Source organism: Fusarium subglutinans (genome assembly GCF_013396075.1).
Source record: "Fusarium subglutinans strain NRRL 66333 chromosome Unknown NRRL66333_c0000007, whole genome shotgun sequence".
Lineage (NCBI taxonomy): Eukaryota > Fungi > Ascomycota > Sordariomycetes > Hypocreales > Nectriaceae > Fusarium > Fusarium subglutinans.
The window spans coordinates 221,094-235,461 of record NW_023502070.1 but is presented as its reverse complement, the minus strand read 5'-3'; the positions used below and the strand labels follow the sequence as shown (position 1 = coordinate 235,461).

Sequence of the window (14,368 nt, the reverse complement as noted above, 5' to 3'; positions counted from 1 at the left end):
ATGGCAAAGCATCGCAAAACGCCAATATTGGTTATGCTTTCTATATTAACATCATCGTAGGATAACAGACGCCTGAATGACTCAGGAGCTCACCTTAGCTCTGACTCACCGCTCAGACCTGTTTGCAATTCCTTTGTTGTAGCCCTGTTGTAACATGGTAGGTATTTTAGATAACTTGACATGTCACTATCTAATGCTGTGCCTTCTGAACTAAGAACTGAATCAAACAGGAACATAGGTTGCGTAAGGAAGGGTGGCAGGGACAGGTAAGAGAACTTTAGGACTTTTATCCTAAGGGATGAAAAGACTCAGGCAATTTAGTCTAAGCTTACGAGGCTCTTTGCTAAGTTTATTTTGGCATCCTCTATGTTTCTTACCCCCCTGAGGGGTGGCAGTCACAGGTTTCGCATACAAAGAACAAAAGGAGACAAGTTGATGTTGCCAGCTGTTGCCAGCTGTTGCCAGCCGACGCTGACTTCACTTGAATGTTTGCTCGATGTCTTTGAACCACTATCCTAAAAAGTATTTTTCTCATCCTGTATTTTTTCTTCTCCCCAACCCATATTGCTTCCATCAACTCCTTATCACTTATTTCCACTCACCTCTGCACATAAATACGACGCCCATATCTAATCATATCTCTTGTGTATAACGCCATATATTGTGCAGCAAAAGAAACACTCTTGTGCTGCTTTAGCTGTACAGCCTCTGGCCTTACTTATCTCTTCATCTAATCTCCTATTACCATCCACTACCCACTTCCCTAGGGTTTGTGACCTGAGGCTTTCTCAGCCAGGAACTAACTCAGGATGCCTACCAAGAAGAGGGTAAGATTCTAAATACTGATGTAAGAACCCGATGCTGATGAAGACAAGGCCATGAATCAATCAAAAGAGAACAAATACGAGTGCGACGTGTGCGGCGACAGGCTTGCGACACCCGGAACTTTGAGCCGGCACATGAAACTGCACGACGATGATAGAGAGGTATTCAAATGCCCTGATTGCGTTAAAGTCTTTGTCAGGAATTACGACATGAACGATCACTGGGAACGTAAACATGGCCCCAATCCCACCATATTCGAGTGTCGACACTGCCCCGAGACCTTTGATGTCCGTCAGACCAGGGACTCACACGAAAAGGGCCACACTATGTTCCGATGCCCTCGGAACTTATGCTATAGAAGGTTCAAGAAAGTGGAAGATACGATTGCACATGCAGAGGATCCCGATCACGGCGCAGACAAAGTTCTGTACAAATGTCCCATCTCCACTTGCCGTTTAACAGCTATTGGCAAGGTTCTTAAAGGAACTGATCTAGTAAAGCACTGGGCAAAACACCAGAAACGGGGTCATGTTTCGCAAGATAAGGAGCTGGAGTACATACCAGCCGAGCAGCCACGGTTCAACGGGAACATTCCGTTGTTTCTGGCAATACTCAAACAGAGTATTTTGCTGAAGGACAATGCTGAAAACAACAATGAAGAGCCTGAAGAGGATAGCAGCCGTGGCCTGGAGGAAGAGGAAGAGGAAGATGACGAAGAAGAAGAAGAAGAAGAAGAAGAAGAAGAAGAAGAAGAAGAAGAAGAAGAAGAAGAAGAAGAAGAAGAAGAAGAAGAAGAAGAAGAAGAAGAAGAAGAAGAAGAAGAAGAAGAAGAAGAAGAAGAAGAAGAAGAAGAAGAAGAAGAAGAAGAAGAAGAAGAAGAAGAAGAAGAAGAAGAAGAAGAAGAAGAAGAAGAAGAAGAAGAAGAAGAAGAAGAAGAAGAAGAAGAAGAAGAAGAAGAAGAAGAAGAAGAAGAAGAAGAAGAAGAAGAAGAAGAAGAAGAAGAAGAAGAAGAAGAAGAAGAAGAAGAAGAAGAAGAAGAAGAAGAAGAAGAAGAAGAAGAAGAAGAAGAAGAAGAAGAAGAAGAAGAAGAAGAAGAAGAAGAAGAAGAAGAAGAAGAAGAAGAAGAAGAAGAAGAAGAAGAAGAAGAAGAAGAAGAAGAAGAAGAAGAAGAAGAAGAAGAAGAAGAAGAAGAAGAAGAAGAAGAAGAAGAAGAAGAAGAAGAAGAAGAAGAAGAAGAAGAAGAAGAAGAAGAAGAAGAAGAAGAAGAAGAAGAAGAAGAAGAAGAAGAAGAAGAAGAAGAAGAAGAAGAAGAAGAAGAAGAAGAAGAAGAAGAAGAAGAAGAAGAAGAAGAAGAAGAAGAAGATGATGATGCAGTCTTTAACCAAGATGTCGATATTCTTCGACAGAATGAAGAATGGTGGAGTACGTGATGCGACAAACTTCTCATCTTTCTCCCTCAGAACGGAACAGCTGACAAGAAAAATCTTAGAAACCCACAAGGACAGGCCTGTCTGCCTCAATGCCCGAGGCTACAAATGCGCAGGTCCGGGCATCGAGACCAATGGGCTTATATTTGAACCGTGCCAAACGGCGTGATCATTGAACTGGACACGGCGATCCTAAATAATAGTCGTGGTCGAAAGGTTCCTACGTTGTCGCTGAACAGCAGATGCGTGAAATGTCACGCAGAGATGAGGATGAGGCAACTCACAAAGAGATTTGACTCGCCTCAGAAGCTCGATTTTGACCTGGCCAAACTTGGAGATGAGTTCGCAACTGCTGCATCAGAGCGTTGGAGTTATCCCTTGCAGTATGCACGGTATGAAACCGCAGTGCGGAAACCCATCAGGGACATGCGGCGCAACGGGCAATATACTGGTCCACGAAAGTTCGTGATCATCGATACTGAATTCAATACCACGACTCGTGAGCTATATGAAACGGCCATCATCGATCGGGTAACAGGTGAGGTGTTAATCAACACTGTTATCAGACACACCGACGCCACCAAGACTGCACCACTCCCTCCAGGTACTGTCGGGGAGAAGATGGAATACATCGCAAACCAGCACAGGAAAAAGTTCTACCCTCCCGGTTGAGAATTGGTACAGATGGATGTTGACCAAGTTGCCGAAACCCTGAAGAGATCTGGCATTACACCAGAGACCATTTTTATCTGCTGGCACACCAACAAATTCGATCTTACCATCCTCAGAGAATTCCTGGAAAAGGGTGGCTACACAGGCATTCTACCTGGAGATGATAAATGTTTCCCCTTGATCCCAATCTTTAGAAAAAATGTCCCGAAAAGTCTCAGCATGAAGCTCGAAGTTCTGTTCCAAGTGCTTTATCCGGCACATAACCTGATTGGACACAACCACAGAGCCCTTCCTGACTGCCAGCAGACCAGGTTGGTCTGCGACTGTTTAGATGAGATGTTCGAGAAGTCAGACGACCGATCTGAGAGGTGGAAGAAGAAGGCACTCAGATGCTTCTACAAAAAATCGATGGTTCAGCAATCTATCGCTGATTGGCTTCAGCCGGACAAGAAGCGCAGTGCTGATGGCCTTGCCGAGCTGCCTATTCGGAACAAACGTCCGAGAAGGCAGTAACCCATGAGTGCAATGCCATAATAGAGTTGGAAAATCAGTCGTTGAGCTCGCGGGCCATAAGAAAGAAGAGAAGAAAGATCAAGGTGGTAGAGGGTCGGGAACCTAAGGATAAGTGAAGAGGTCGGACTAAAATTTGGGGTCATTAGGATAAGATTGTATGAATTTAGACTAGATTTGGGCCAAATCTGAAGACTTTAGGATGAGATTGTATGCATTCAGACTAGATTTAGGCCAGCTTTAGAAAACTTTAGGATGAAATCCCTTTGGGAGAACCCGAGCTGCTGTTGACTACCATCCAAGTCACCCTGCAATATTTACCCAAATCTAGTGATTATACCCTTGAGTGCGAGCATACGTATTTTGATGGCTCTGAAAACAAATAACTCCGATAAGTGTGACAAAGACCGTGTATTCTGGCCTGGTAGCAACCATGGTCCAGAAATCCCATCACAATATGATATCCCACTTTCTCTTGGACAAAGACGACCCAAAGTCAGATCTCCAAGACTTGGAAGCACGAAAACACAATACGCCGACCGTGGGGAAAACATTGTTGTACAGAGTAGTTACTTTGATACGGTATTTTTCTAGTACCTGTGGCATCAGCTGCTGGACGAAGTTGGTCTTGGCGAAGTAGATTGGTTCAGGTTGAATGTTCCAACTAGCTTAGGAAAGGCCTTGGCAAAAGCATCACCCAACTTCCAATTATCCAGGTTCCGTAGATGGCGCTCAAAGACGGGATTGATCATGAGCTCATCACTGTCTGGGTCCTGAAGTAACGTGTCGGTCTCCTCGTATGGCCAAGACAGCGAGAGAGTTGTGGTAAATGGTACAAAGAAATTATCGAAGGGGTGAAGAAGCGGGTTGTGATCGCGAACAAGATAATCTCGCATCTTAGGGAAGGGAATGTGGTCAAGCCAGGCAGCGTGTGGGATGGTGAGCTGGGAAGGACATGGCGCCATCCATTTGGGGAGCCGATCGTAGTTTTCCTGAGTAGGCTCTATTTGCCAGCGCATTACAAGAAACATGATGTAAAGCACGGCCACGCGCTCAGGGAGAGTCGAAATGTCGGGAAAGGTGGCGAGGATATCGGTGAAGACTTTGGAGAGAGGGTGACTGTATGCGCTATTGGCGGGATTGAGAAGTGATGAGACAGAAGGATAACGAGGGCCAACAACATCCTGAGCAGGCAGCCCATCTGCAGCACGTTGACGACGTTCACTGAGGAAGTCGAGTAGTAAAGAGTCAAGGGGACAGGTCGGCGGGCAATTCTTGATAGGGGTTGCAGGATCGGTAGTGCTGGGTTCACTGCGAGGGACTGGTCCACCAGCTGCACTCATGGCAGGGCTATAGCCAGGGCTGTGTGAGCTTTCGGGTGTATGGGCAGCCGACAGTGTGTGATGTGATGAGGGCTGATGCGGGCCTTGCTGTTGCTCCTGTGAAGGCTGCCCTGGCTTTCCTTGAGAGCCCCAGCTCGCCGACCGACTATGCAACGCACGTTCTTGATTGACGCCTGTCCAGTCGTGCTTCATGGGTATATGGCGGAACTGTGGCGTGTCTTGGGCACCGTTTACACCATTCTGTATCCTGTTCACCCGCTGAGATGGTTCGAGTAGGAATTCGAGTCCAAGACGTTCAGGGCCCATATCGAGTCCATGCTGGAGATTTCGGCGCTGTTGAGTCAATTGGTTGGCGGCCTGCCCTTCAGCAGTAGTTGGTGGCCCGGCGGGAGGGTGAGGAGAGTGATGATGTTGAGGAGGCGCATGATGCCCCTGGTGATGCCAGTGACCTTGACTTGGTGTAGGGTCATGATTTGGAGGAGATGCAACACTGCCGGGTGTTGAAGCAGCGTTTGCATTGTTGTGGTGATTGTTGTGGACAGCCAGAGTAACAGGATGCTGTACGGGGGGCGCATACGTCTGAGCTGGTGATACGTATGCTTGTTCAATGCCAGCTATACGCTGTGTTAACCCTGGTTATAGAGAGAAAGAAACGAGATGCTTGCCTTGACCAATAATGGGCTGGAGCATGGCAACTATGCCAGCTAAACGACGCTTGATGTCGGCATTCTCTTGTTCAACGGCTTCTTTGGCGCGAAGAACACTCTGCAGTTCTTGATAGGGTTGTTGGTTGGTGAGTTCTTGGATCTGGCGTTGAAGATCCTCGATCTGATTCTTGGTCCGCTCACGGATGGCACGCTGAGCCTCACGGTCTGTAACAGTGTTAGTGGTGTTACAAATATTTTATCACATACGATGAGACTAAGGGGTGAGTCTCCAGACAGGAAGGGGATAGACATGTAAAGATGAACAGGAACAAAGACGACGATTAGGTAGCCTGTCTGAGTGACTGAACGATGATAGGTTGGTTGATATATCGTATCACCAGAAAGGAAAGATAAAACTGCACTCACCATTCGCTCTCTTCTTAGCAAGTTGCTCAGGTGTCAAATTGGCGACACCTCGACTCCCAGGGCCAGCCTTCTTCCTCCTCTTTGCGCTATCATCACCACCAGCGGGAGAACCTGGGTTGACCGCGTCGGCATCGCGTTTGAGGGAAGCCGAATCATCATCCGGGCCAGGGCCGAAGCCAGCGGGACTCTGAACGGTGCCTGGGGTGTCGGGACCGGAGGCCATCGGGGCGGAAGCGGGAAGAAGCCCCCGTCTCGGAGTGGGTTTGTCCTCGGCAGTTGAAGCGGAACAAGACCGAGGCGAGAGGGAAAAGAGGCTGACTGAGACGGAAATGGAGGTTTGTGTCTGAGAGTGTGGGGGTAGACGAACGAGGATGAGTTGTTGTGTATCCACTCACTCGACGAGCCAACCTTACCTCAACGAGGTTCCTTGCCTTTCCGACAGCTCAAGAGCGAAACCTCTTCCAACCTGGCGAGAAGGGCTCTGCCTCGTCTCGCTCTGCCTCGTCTCGCGTCTGAGAGCTCCTGTCTGCTTCACTCACCCACTCGACTCAGCGAGTCAGGACGAAGCAATGCAATGCAATGCAATGTACGACACGACCCGACCCAGCAAGGGGAGGTTTAGAGGGAATAGCCCGGTAATGAAGATGAAGATATCCAATCCCTTCTCACCTGTGGGGTCACTTTCGCCTACTCGATACTTTCTCTGCAGCGAGAGAGGAAAAAAGGACAAGGTCGAGAACCAGGCCAGAGCCTAGATCGAATCGTCGATTGCACAGCACAAGCCCAAGCCCAAGCGCGAGTACGAGCAAAGCGAATCAATCGATTATTCTAACGACCGGGCCCGTGGAAACAATTGTAGCTGGAAAGAGACAGGCACAGCTTCTGAGGGGGGACTGTTGACTCATAAAGCCCGCCAGGTCCAGGTTGAGAACGAGTCATGGACCCTCGCAAAATTGGACCTGAGGGGTGAACCATGGACGCACAGACCATGAGCCACCGTCGAATCAGGTGACTCGGTAATTTAACGAAAGCTCCCCCAACAAGATACGATCTGGGAATAATAAGACCGAGTATGACCGCGAGAAGAAGCGCAATGACACGCATACATTTCCAAAGGAGATGTTGATTGTTTTCATTATAACGAAGGTGCTAGTTAATCCAAGATTTTCAAACGTTGTTAGTGTTGGCAAACAACTCATGTCTCCTTAACAGCTCCGTGACAATCTCGACCTCGTCTCAGGTGACTACTAGGTACTATACCCTGTGACATTGAGTTTCGACTCTAAGTCGGGTTCAAAAAGGGTTCACGAGACTTGGACTTGTTGTCAAGGGAGCCTTTCACTTCACATCACCATATCATAGATCTTACATAATGACAAAAACATACATCGACATTGTGATGGTACAATTACTATCAAGCCGCCAACCATACGAGATTATCCTCTCTCCAAGTCTCTTACATCAATGCCATCCTATCCCATCCCACAAAATCTCTACTAGCCCTTGCCTTGCCCTTTTGTGGATGTCTCGTCTTCAAGCTCATTAGGCATCCTGCTATAGCCATACAACCATTTGCCTGTATTCAACAAACCCAATTCGTGGTATTCCCAAGTTCAAAGTCTACTCCGCCGATGCTCGTGCAAGAGCCTCATGCAGGTGGGGTGGGAATCTATATCGCAACTGGCTGGTATATGTCGTCAAATCCAGCGTCATCTGCTTCAGCTGATCCACCATCAATCGTCGTGTGCCCTCATTGCCGCTGAACTGGCCGCTTGTGAGTTGCTCTCGCTGGCGAACGCAGCAAATAATGGTCCACATCAATAGGTTGGGCACATTAATAGAAACGGGCTGTGAGAGTCCAGAAAACTTCGAGGCATATGCTCGAATGGTGCTGCCATCGCCTGCTGCATCCAGAGGGAGGATCTCGAGACTCCGGATTCTCTGTTCGAATTCATTAGCATATTTCATTATACGAGAATTTGTGAACTTACGTCGAGGCACTGAGCCCATTGTCCGGATTCCACCAATCCCTTGATGCTGCTCATTTCTAGTAGCACCCGGCAAGCGACCTTGTTCTGGTCTTGGATTCTCCTATAGAACATGGCGTCTCGCTCATACATGCTCATCATGGTCTTGGCTAACTCGACAGGATCATCAATGGCCGCCAGGCTGAGACTGCTGCCAGCGTCCGCCTCTTGTCCACCAGCTCGGGGCTTGACAGGCATGAGACGCATAGGGTCCTCGCCAATCTCGAGAGACACAGCCTCGCTCAATGCGCGACTAACAATGGCAACGACGGTATCGTATTCACCTGCCAGGTGGTACAGCAACACAGAATCTGTGGTACGGCCGTTCTCATCCGCAAAACTGGCGGCCTGAAGAGTGACAGTGTTGACAAAGTCATCCTCAGCATCGAGCCCAATGAGAGGACCGCGCTCCTCGATGATACCACGAATTCGTCGACCATCTGGTCGAATATCACCAATCAGCTTGCTGAACTCGCGTGTCTCGAGAACCAACTCGCGGAGAGCCTCGTGGCAGAGGCTGCCGTGTCGCTGGCCAGCTTCACCGCCAAGATCCTGGTTCAGGCAGATGAGGGTCAGGTAGTCCACAGCAGACACGACATCAGCGGCTCTAAAGTCGCGAGTGTAGTAACCGATCATGCGACCAAAGTTGATCTGTGGTAGGTTCTTGGTGCTGTAGCTTCGCAAGTCGTTGGACGGTGACATAGCGTCGCTTGGTCGAAGCAAACCGTAGAACTCGAGTGCGAGTCCAAAATGCACAGCATCGACGTATGAGAAGGGGTACAGGTAGGCAATGGCATCCTCAAACATACCTGAGAGAATCTGCAGGTAGAAGAACATGCCAAAGCTGCCGTTGCTGTCCTCTGAGTTGGCCTTGGGGAAGTGCTTCAGACCGATCTCTCGGATGCTAGACTGCAACTCCGCCAAGCCATATGACTCGCCAGCCATCTCGATCGTCTTATCACCTTCTCTCGCCAAGTTGAATTGAAGCCAAATCCAATCATTGATATCTGTGTTGAGTCCGTCCAGGTTGCGGTTACCGAGCTCGATACGTCCGATAACCTTATAACAAGCCATGCGGAAAGGATCAATCGAGTTTTCAGGGGCGTTGCGCGAGCGCTGAATGTACTCGTTTGTGCAACGATCTAGAAGCTTCCTGTTGGTGATACGCCGATCCTCACTGGCAGCGTAGTTGTTCAAATACGTCGCAAAGGTTCTATCAATGCCTCGGAACTGATTGGTGTTGTCATTAACATACTTAGCCGCCTCGCTCACATGTCCTGAGCGGAGCAGATAAAACACAATAGCCCAGACATATTCGCCCTGAACCTGCTGAAGCTCAGTATTGTCAGGAACAAGATCCTTTCGTGCGGACCGTAGTCGGATGTACGCCTTGACCTTGCTGACAATATCGGGGAGACCTCCAAGCTTCGCCTCGTGAGGATGCTTAGCAATAAGGGACTCAACTTCGCGTAAGAACTGCTTCTCAAGGAAGACGTTTGCGCCGCTGAGGATACGCTTTCGCATCTCAACAGCCTTGGCTGAGTTGGGGTTATCGTTGAGATACATATCCGCAAATTCGCGCTCCCTAGCCGTGGCATTGTTAAGTGTTGTCTCGGCATCAGGGTCCTCGCCGACAACCTCCATGACTGCAAGGTACGCCTCGACCAGATGTGGCGCATGAGGTTCGTGTGACTTTTTCTCAACAGCCGCGAGCTCAGAGAGGATGGGATAAGGTCGCTTAAGAAGACGAGCTGTGTTGAGGTTGCGAATCTTCTCTGAGAGGCGTCCTTGCCTCTCACGAAGTACTCTATCATCAGAGGAAACACGACCATCAAGGCCACCAGACTCAGAAGAGCGATCGACATCTGAGAAATCAGTTGCATGCGCTCCAATTCGGCTAGGTGTTCCGATGACAGATTTCTGGAGTGTCGACCTGCCAAGGACACTCGCTCTGCCACTTTTTGCCGCAGGGGCCTGGCTCTTGCGCCTAGAGCGACCGAAAGCGCTCTGAGATTCACGACCAGAGGTAGCAACATCCTCGCGAGGCGAGATTCCAAAGTGCTGGTAAATGCGCTTTCGTTGGGCCTCCCATTCCATTGTAACATTGTCTTCGAGGAAGTTGTCAAAGTCGCGAACCGATCGATCGATCCCATCGGCAATCATGCTAAGAGTCGTCTTGGTCTGGAGGTTCGAGAGGTATGTTTCGACATCGAGTTCGCTCGGGGCGTATCCATGGGTAGTTCGCTCAGTGCGACCAGCCTGGACATCAAGGAGGCCAAGGTCCTTAGCAGCAACACCAGGATCAACACCAGAGGCTGCAAGAAGATAGTGAGCCTTTCCGCCAAGAGGTTTGTCGCTAGGCTTCGATTGGAGCTTCTTCAATCGATGCCGTAAATCGCCCAAACCAAGCTCGAGACTCGGGAGGTCCTCCATGTTGGCTTTACCATCAGCTTTCTGGCTTTTGGCAAAGAGACTGTCGAAATAGGCACCCGCTGGCTGTGATTGCGATTGTCCATTGGGGGCCTGGCTGGCAAAAAGACTTCCCCCCAGAGTGCTTCCGCCAAGGATGCTTGCACCAAGCATCGAAGGCGCGTTCTGCTGGGGTTGCTGCTGCTGCTGCTGCGGTTGACCGAACAATGAGGGTTTGGCAGCTGCCGCGGGTTGCGCTAGGGAAGAACCAAACAGCGATGGCTTCTGTTGCTGTTGTTGCTGCTGAGCGCCAAACAGACCGCCTGTAGTTCCACTCTGCTGAGTCTGCGCAGGTTGTTGTCCAAACAGTCCAGTGCCAGTGGTTGTGCTGGCCGGTTGTGTCGTTGACTGACCGAAGAGACCACCGCCTGTGTTACCGGTCTGCTGCTTTTGTTGCGGCTGTCCGAAGAGGCTAGTACCCGTGGTAGCTGGTTTGTTTGCGCCAAGTCCTCCAAACAAGCCTCCTCCCGTTGTTCCGCTCTGTTGTTGCTGTTGTTGGTTCTGGGCATTTTGACCAAACAGACCACCACCTGTTGCTCCGCTTTGCTGATTCTGTGTTGTAGACTGTCCAAACAGCCCGCCTGTTGTGCCACCCGTGTTGGCTCCTCCAAACAGTGAACCGCCACCAGTGTTGGTGGACTGTCCAAAGAGTGACATGGCGCCTCGTTGTCGATGATTACCGTCGAAAAAGATGAGATCGTGTCTCCTCGGGTTATATACGAAGCGATGAAGTGCTGGTGACAGACGAAATGTCGGAATACGTGGATGAGAGAATATGAAAAAGCCTGGTCAACAAACAGAGAAAGGCGGCGCGTTTGGATCTAGAAATTTAGGAGTGGGCCAAGGCTGGGATGAGATCCTTGGAGGTGAAGCTTTGTCCAATCAGAGAGAGAGTTTGCTCCTAGGCAACGCTAGGCAAACTGCAGAGTCAATGCTTAGAGCTCCAGCTTTCAGCCAGTGAATTTCATGCTGGAAATGGATGTTTGTGATACATCAACATAGAGCATTGCGATTAACAAAGAAAGAAGTGGATTATTCTATTTCATTCACCCTTTTTAGGGATTCGCCTTCGTATCTACGCACGTATGATCATTAATTACTGGTCTTTATACCAAAATCCAACGCCAATTGCCCAAATCCAGCACTCATCAGCTTTATATCGTCATCCAATACACAGGCTCAACCCCTAAGCACCATTGGGAGCACCATTGACACGTGCCTTCTTGGAAGCCACCTTGTCAATCTTGCTGCGGTATTCCTGCTGTGTTTTGCACATGTCCAGGAAGATCTCATATTTGGCATCAAGCAGAGCCTTCTCGTCCTTGTTGGTGCTGGGATCGACCAGTCGACCTCGCTTGCTCATGCGATCCATGATGCTCCAGAGAGACTCAGGCTCACTGCCCTCCTTGGCATGACTTGCTGCCTTGGCACCGAGCATGGCAGCGCCATGAACGACAGCAGCGTTGACGTAACGTGGGATAAGGACAGGCATGCCGCAGGCGGTTGCTAGAAGGTTCATGAGAACGGGGTTCTGGCACTGGGAACCAGACATGAAGATAGAGGAGATCTCGTGGCCGGCATTGTTCATCTGCTCGACGATTTGACGGGTCTGCAATGCGATGAATTCCATGGTGGCGTAGTACCAAAGGGCCATGTTGTCGGTGCTCTTGTCGCTGTCCAGCCCGATCATGCTGCCCTTCATGTTGGGATCAGCGATTGGTGAGCGGTTACCCCAAAGGTCGCCATAGAAGAAGTGGTGGCGTCCAAGATATGGAATCGAGGGAGCATTATGCTTCTCCACCATCAACTCAAGGTGAGCGTTAAGGAAATCATAGATGTGCTTGTCTTCAGCCTTGGCAAGGGCACATGTCTCATTGTAAGCGGGGTGGATATCGAGCATATGTCGCAGAAGCTCTCCAGTCGCAGACTGACCACCTTCAGCCATCCAAAACTCGGGTAAGAGGACATCACGGTAAGGACCCCAGACACCAGGTACAAAGACGGGCTCCTTGGACAGAGCCAGGTGGCATGTGGAAGTTCCTGCAACTGCAGCCAAACGAGTGAAGGCTTGGGCAAGGTCATTGTGGGGTACAGCAGCGTTGAGCTCGTCGTCCCCAAGATCGACCTTAGCGCCCACAGTTCCGATCCAACCTGCATATGCGTCAATGACACCGCTGCCCACAGGGATGCCCATGGGAAGACCGAGTTGGTTCGCGGCTAATCGACTCAGAGTGCCTACAGGCTCGCCAGCGCTGACATAGGTTCCGTTCTGCGAATTTCATGGTTAGCTTCTGGTGTACGAAAAGTATGGAGCAGAGAAAGCAAGGGGAGAAAATATGAAAAAGGCTCACCACCCCGTTGACACCACCCATCTGCTTGAAGTCGTCCTTGGTAAGATCTTCAAGACCAATCTCATGGTAGAAGTCTTCTTGCCAACCCTTGACGCTACCATCAACACCCACTGGGACGAAGCCCTGCTTGCAAACAACACTGCAGTAGCTACGGGTCTCATTACCAGTAGCCAGGTGTGTTAGAGCATCGGCAAGATCGTAGAACTTGGCACGTGCGAACAACTCAGGCGGCATGTGGTTCTTGAGCCAGAGCACCTTTGGCATCTCCATCTCAATGCTCATTTTCCCACCAACATATTTGAGAAGCTTGTGCTTAGTGTTGTTGATCTTCTCGGTCTCTTCGACAGGTCTGTGATCGAGCCACAGGATGACGTTGCGGTCATTACCATCGTTAGCGAAGTCTGGACCGGTTACAGGGAGCGGCTCGTCGGTGTCGTGGGTGAAGACAGCAAGAGAGCAAGTGGCATCAAAGCCAATGCCCTTGATACTCGAGGGGTTGACTGTGGACTCGCTGACGACGCGGCGGACACATTCGCAGATGCATTGCCAGATGTCTGTGGTGGATTGTTCCTAGAGGAGTCAGATTATGATGGGCATTGGGGTTGCGAGTGCAGCTTACGTAGTAGCCAGTCTCAGGCTGCCATAGCTTGATGTTCTCAGAGGCCAGAGCCTTGATATCACCAGTTTCGTCAATGATGCAAGCACGAGCAGAGCCAGTGCCGACATCGACACCGATGTAGTGATCCTACACAAGACAAGTCAGTCATGACACAAGGTTAAACTCCCACAACCGCCACCAACGGTTTGATCGATGAGCGCATACCAAAACTTGAGGAGGTCTATCCATTGCGAAGAAGGTATATTAGCAACTGTGCCTGAAATGTGAAACATAGGCGAGATGAAGAGAAACCTACTCCATGACTTTGATGGGCTTATGGTTGCTATACATAGTCTTGGGAAGATGATGAGTGGGCGAGAGGGGGAGGGGGAGAATGATTCAGAGAGGTGTGAAGCAGAAGCAGAAGGCCGAGAAAGGAGGCGTCGTTTGAGGCGGAGGTGTCACCCCGCGAAAAGCAATAAGAGTCTGGAACTTTGAGGTGGTAGCTGAGGGTGTGTAGCCAGTGATGGATCACTGAGTCTTAGCTCGAGATGGACTGGACTGGATTGTATTGTTTTGTATTCGTCTGTAATGCTTTGTAACCCAATTCATAAACATGAATAAACAGATGACGTTGCTCCATGAAAAGAGAAGAGACCTCACTCATATATATCTATAATCTAAACAATTGAATTGATCATCAGACTATGTGGAGCCTCCTCCCAAAAATAAGCTCGTGGAACACTTTTTTATTATGGACTCTCTCTTCTCTCGGCATCTCGCGATTCACCACCACAAAAAAAAAAGAGAGAGAGGCCAGTCATGATGAGGAGAGCTCCATTGTTTGCCCATGATGAATGGGAGCTTTGACATGTTCTGAGCCCGGGGAACCCCCACCGAAACCCACTATTTCCAGGGCGGGGATGCTCGGGATGCATGAGCCTAGAGGCTAGAGTGAGGAGGACGTGGGAGGCAACGCTAGAGACAGCAGAGGGTGTGCTATAGCCTAGCAATTCGGGTGTGTCTATTGAGATCCAATACCAAGAGCTCTAGAAGCTGAGAATCGCTGCAGG

General features: G+C 49.6%; 5 protein-coding genes across 5 annotated transcripts; 2 read left to right on the top strand and 3 right to left on the bottom strand.

Annotated features, from left to right (window-relative positions):
• Positions 1-1,479: 1,479 nt before the first annotated feature.
• FSUBG_1385 (histone H5) lies at positions 1,480-2,924 on the top strand (the record flags this gene model as incomplete). The annotated part of the gene is made up of 2 exons (XM_036678783.1): positions 1,480-2,405; positions 2,456-2,924. The coding sequence occupies 2 exons, from the start codon at positions 1,480-1,482 to the stop codon at positions 2,922-2,924; spliced, it is 1,395 nt and encodes a 464-aa protein (XP_036543095.1).
• A 12-nt stretch (positions 2,925-2,936) lies between these two features.
• On the top strand, positions 2,937-3,437 carry FSUBG_1384 (zinc finger protein; the record flags this gene model as incomplete). Its single annotated transcript, XM_036678773.1, has 1 exon — positions 2,937-3,437. The coding sequence occupies one exon, from the start codon at positions 2,937-2,939 to the stop codon at positions 3,435-3,437; it is 501 nt and encodes a 166-aa protein (XP_036543094.1).
• A 602-nt stretch (positions 3,438-4,039) lies between these two features.
• Positions 4,040-6,073, bottom strand: FSUBG_1383 (bZIP transcription factor; the record flags this gene model as incomplete). Its single annotated transcript, XM_036678762.1, has 3 exons — positions 4,040-5,391; positions 5,449-5,649; positions 5,851-6,073. The coding sequence occupies 3 exons, from the start codon at positions 6,071-6,073 to the stop codon at positions 4,040-4,042; spliced, it is 1,776 nt and encodes a 591-aa protein (XP_036543093.1).
• A 1,397-nt stretch (positions 6,074-7,470) lies between these two features.
• On the bottom strand, positions 7,471-11,003 carry FSUBG_1382 (nucleoporin-interacting NIC96; the record flags this gene model as incomplete). Its single annotated transcript, XM_036678751.1, has 2 exons — positions 7,471-7,791; positions 7,842-11,003. 2 exons carry the CDS (start codon positions 11,001-11,003, stop codon positions 7,471-7,473), a joined length of 3,483 nt encoding a protein of 1,160 aa, XP_036543092.1.
• Positions 11,004-11,532: 529 nt separating this feature from the next.
• FSUBG_1381 (D-ribulokinase) lies at positions 11,533-13,544 on the bottom strand (the record flags this gene model as incomplete). The annotated part of the gene is made up of 4 exons (XM_036678740.1): positions 11,533-12,615; positions 12,698-13,267; positions 13,317-13,442; positions 13,521-13,544. The coding sequence occupies 4 exons, from the start codon at positions 13,542-13,544 to the stop codon at positions 11,533-11,535; spliced, it is 1,803 nt and encodes a 600-aa protein (XP_036543091.1).
• Between the last annotated feature and the right edge of the window lie 824 nt (positions 13,545-14,368).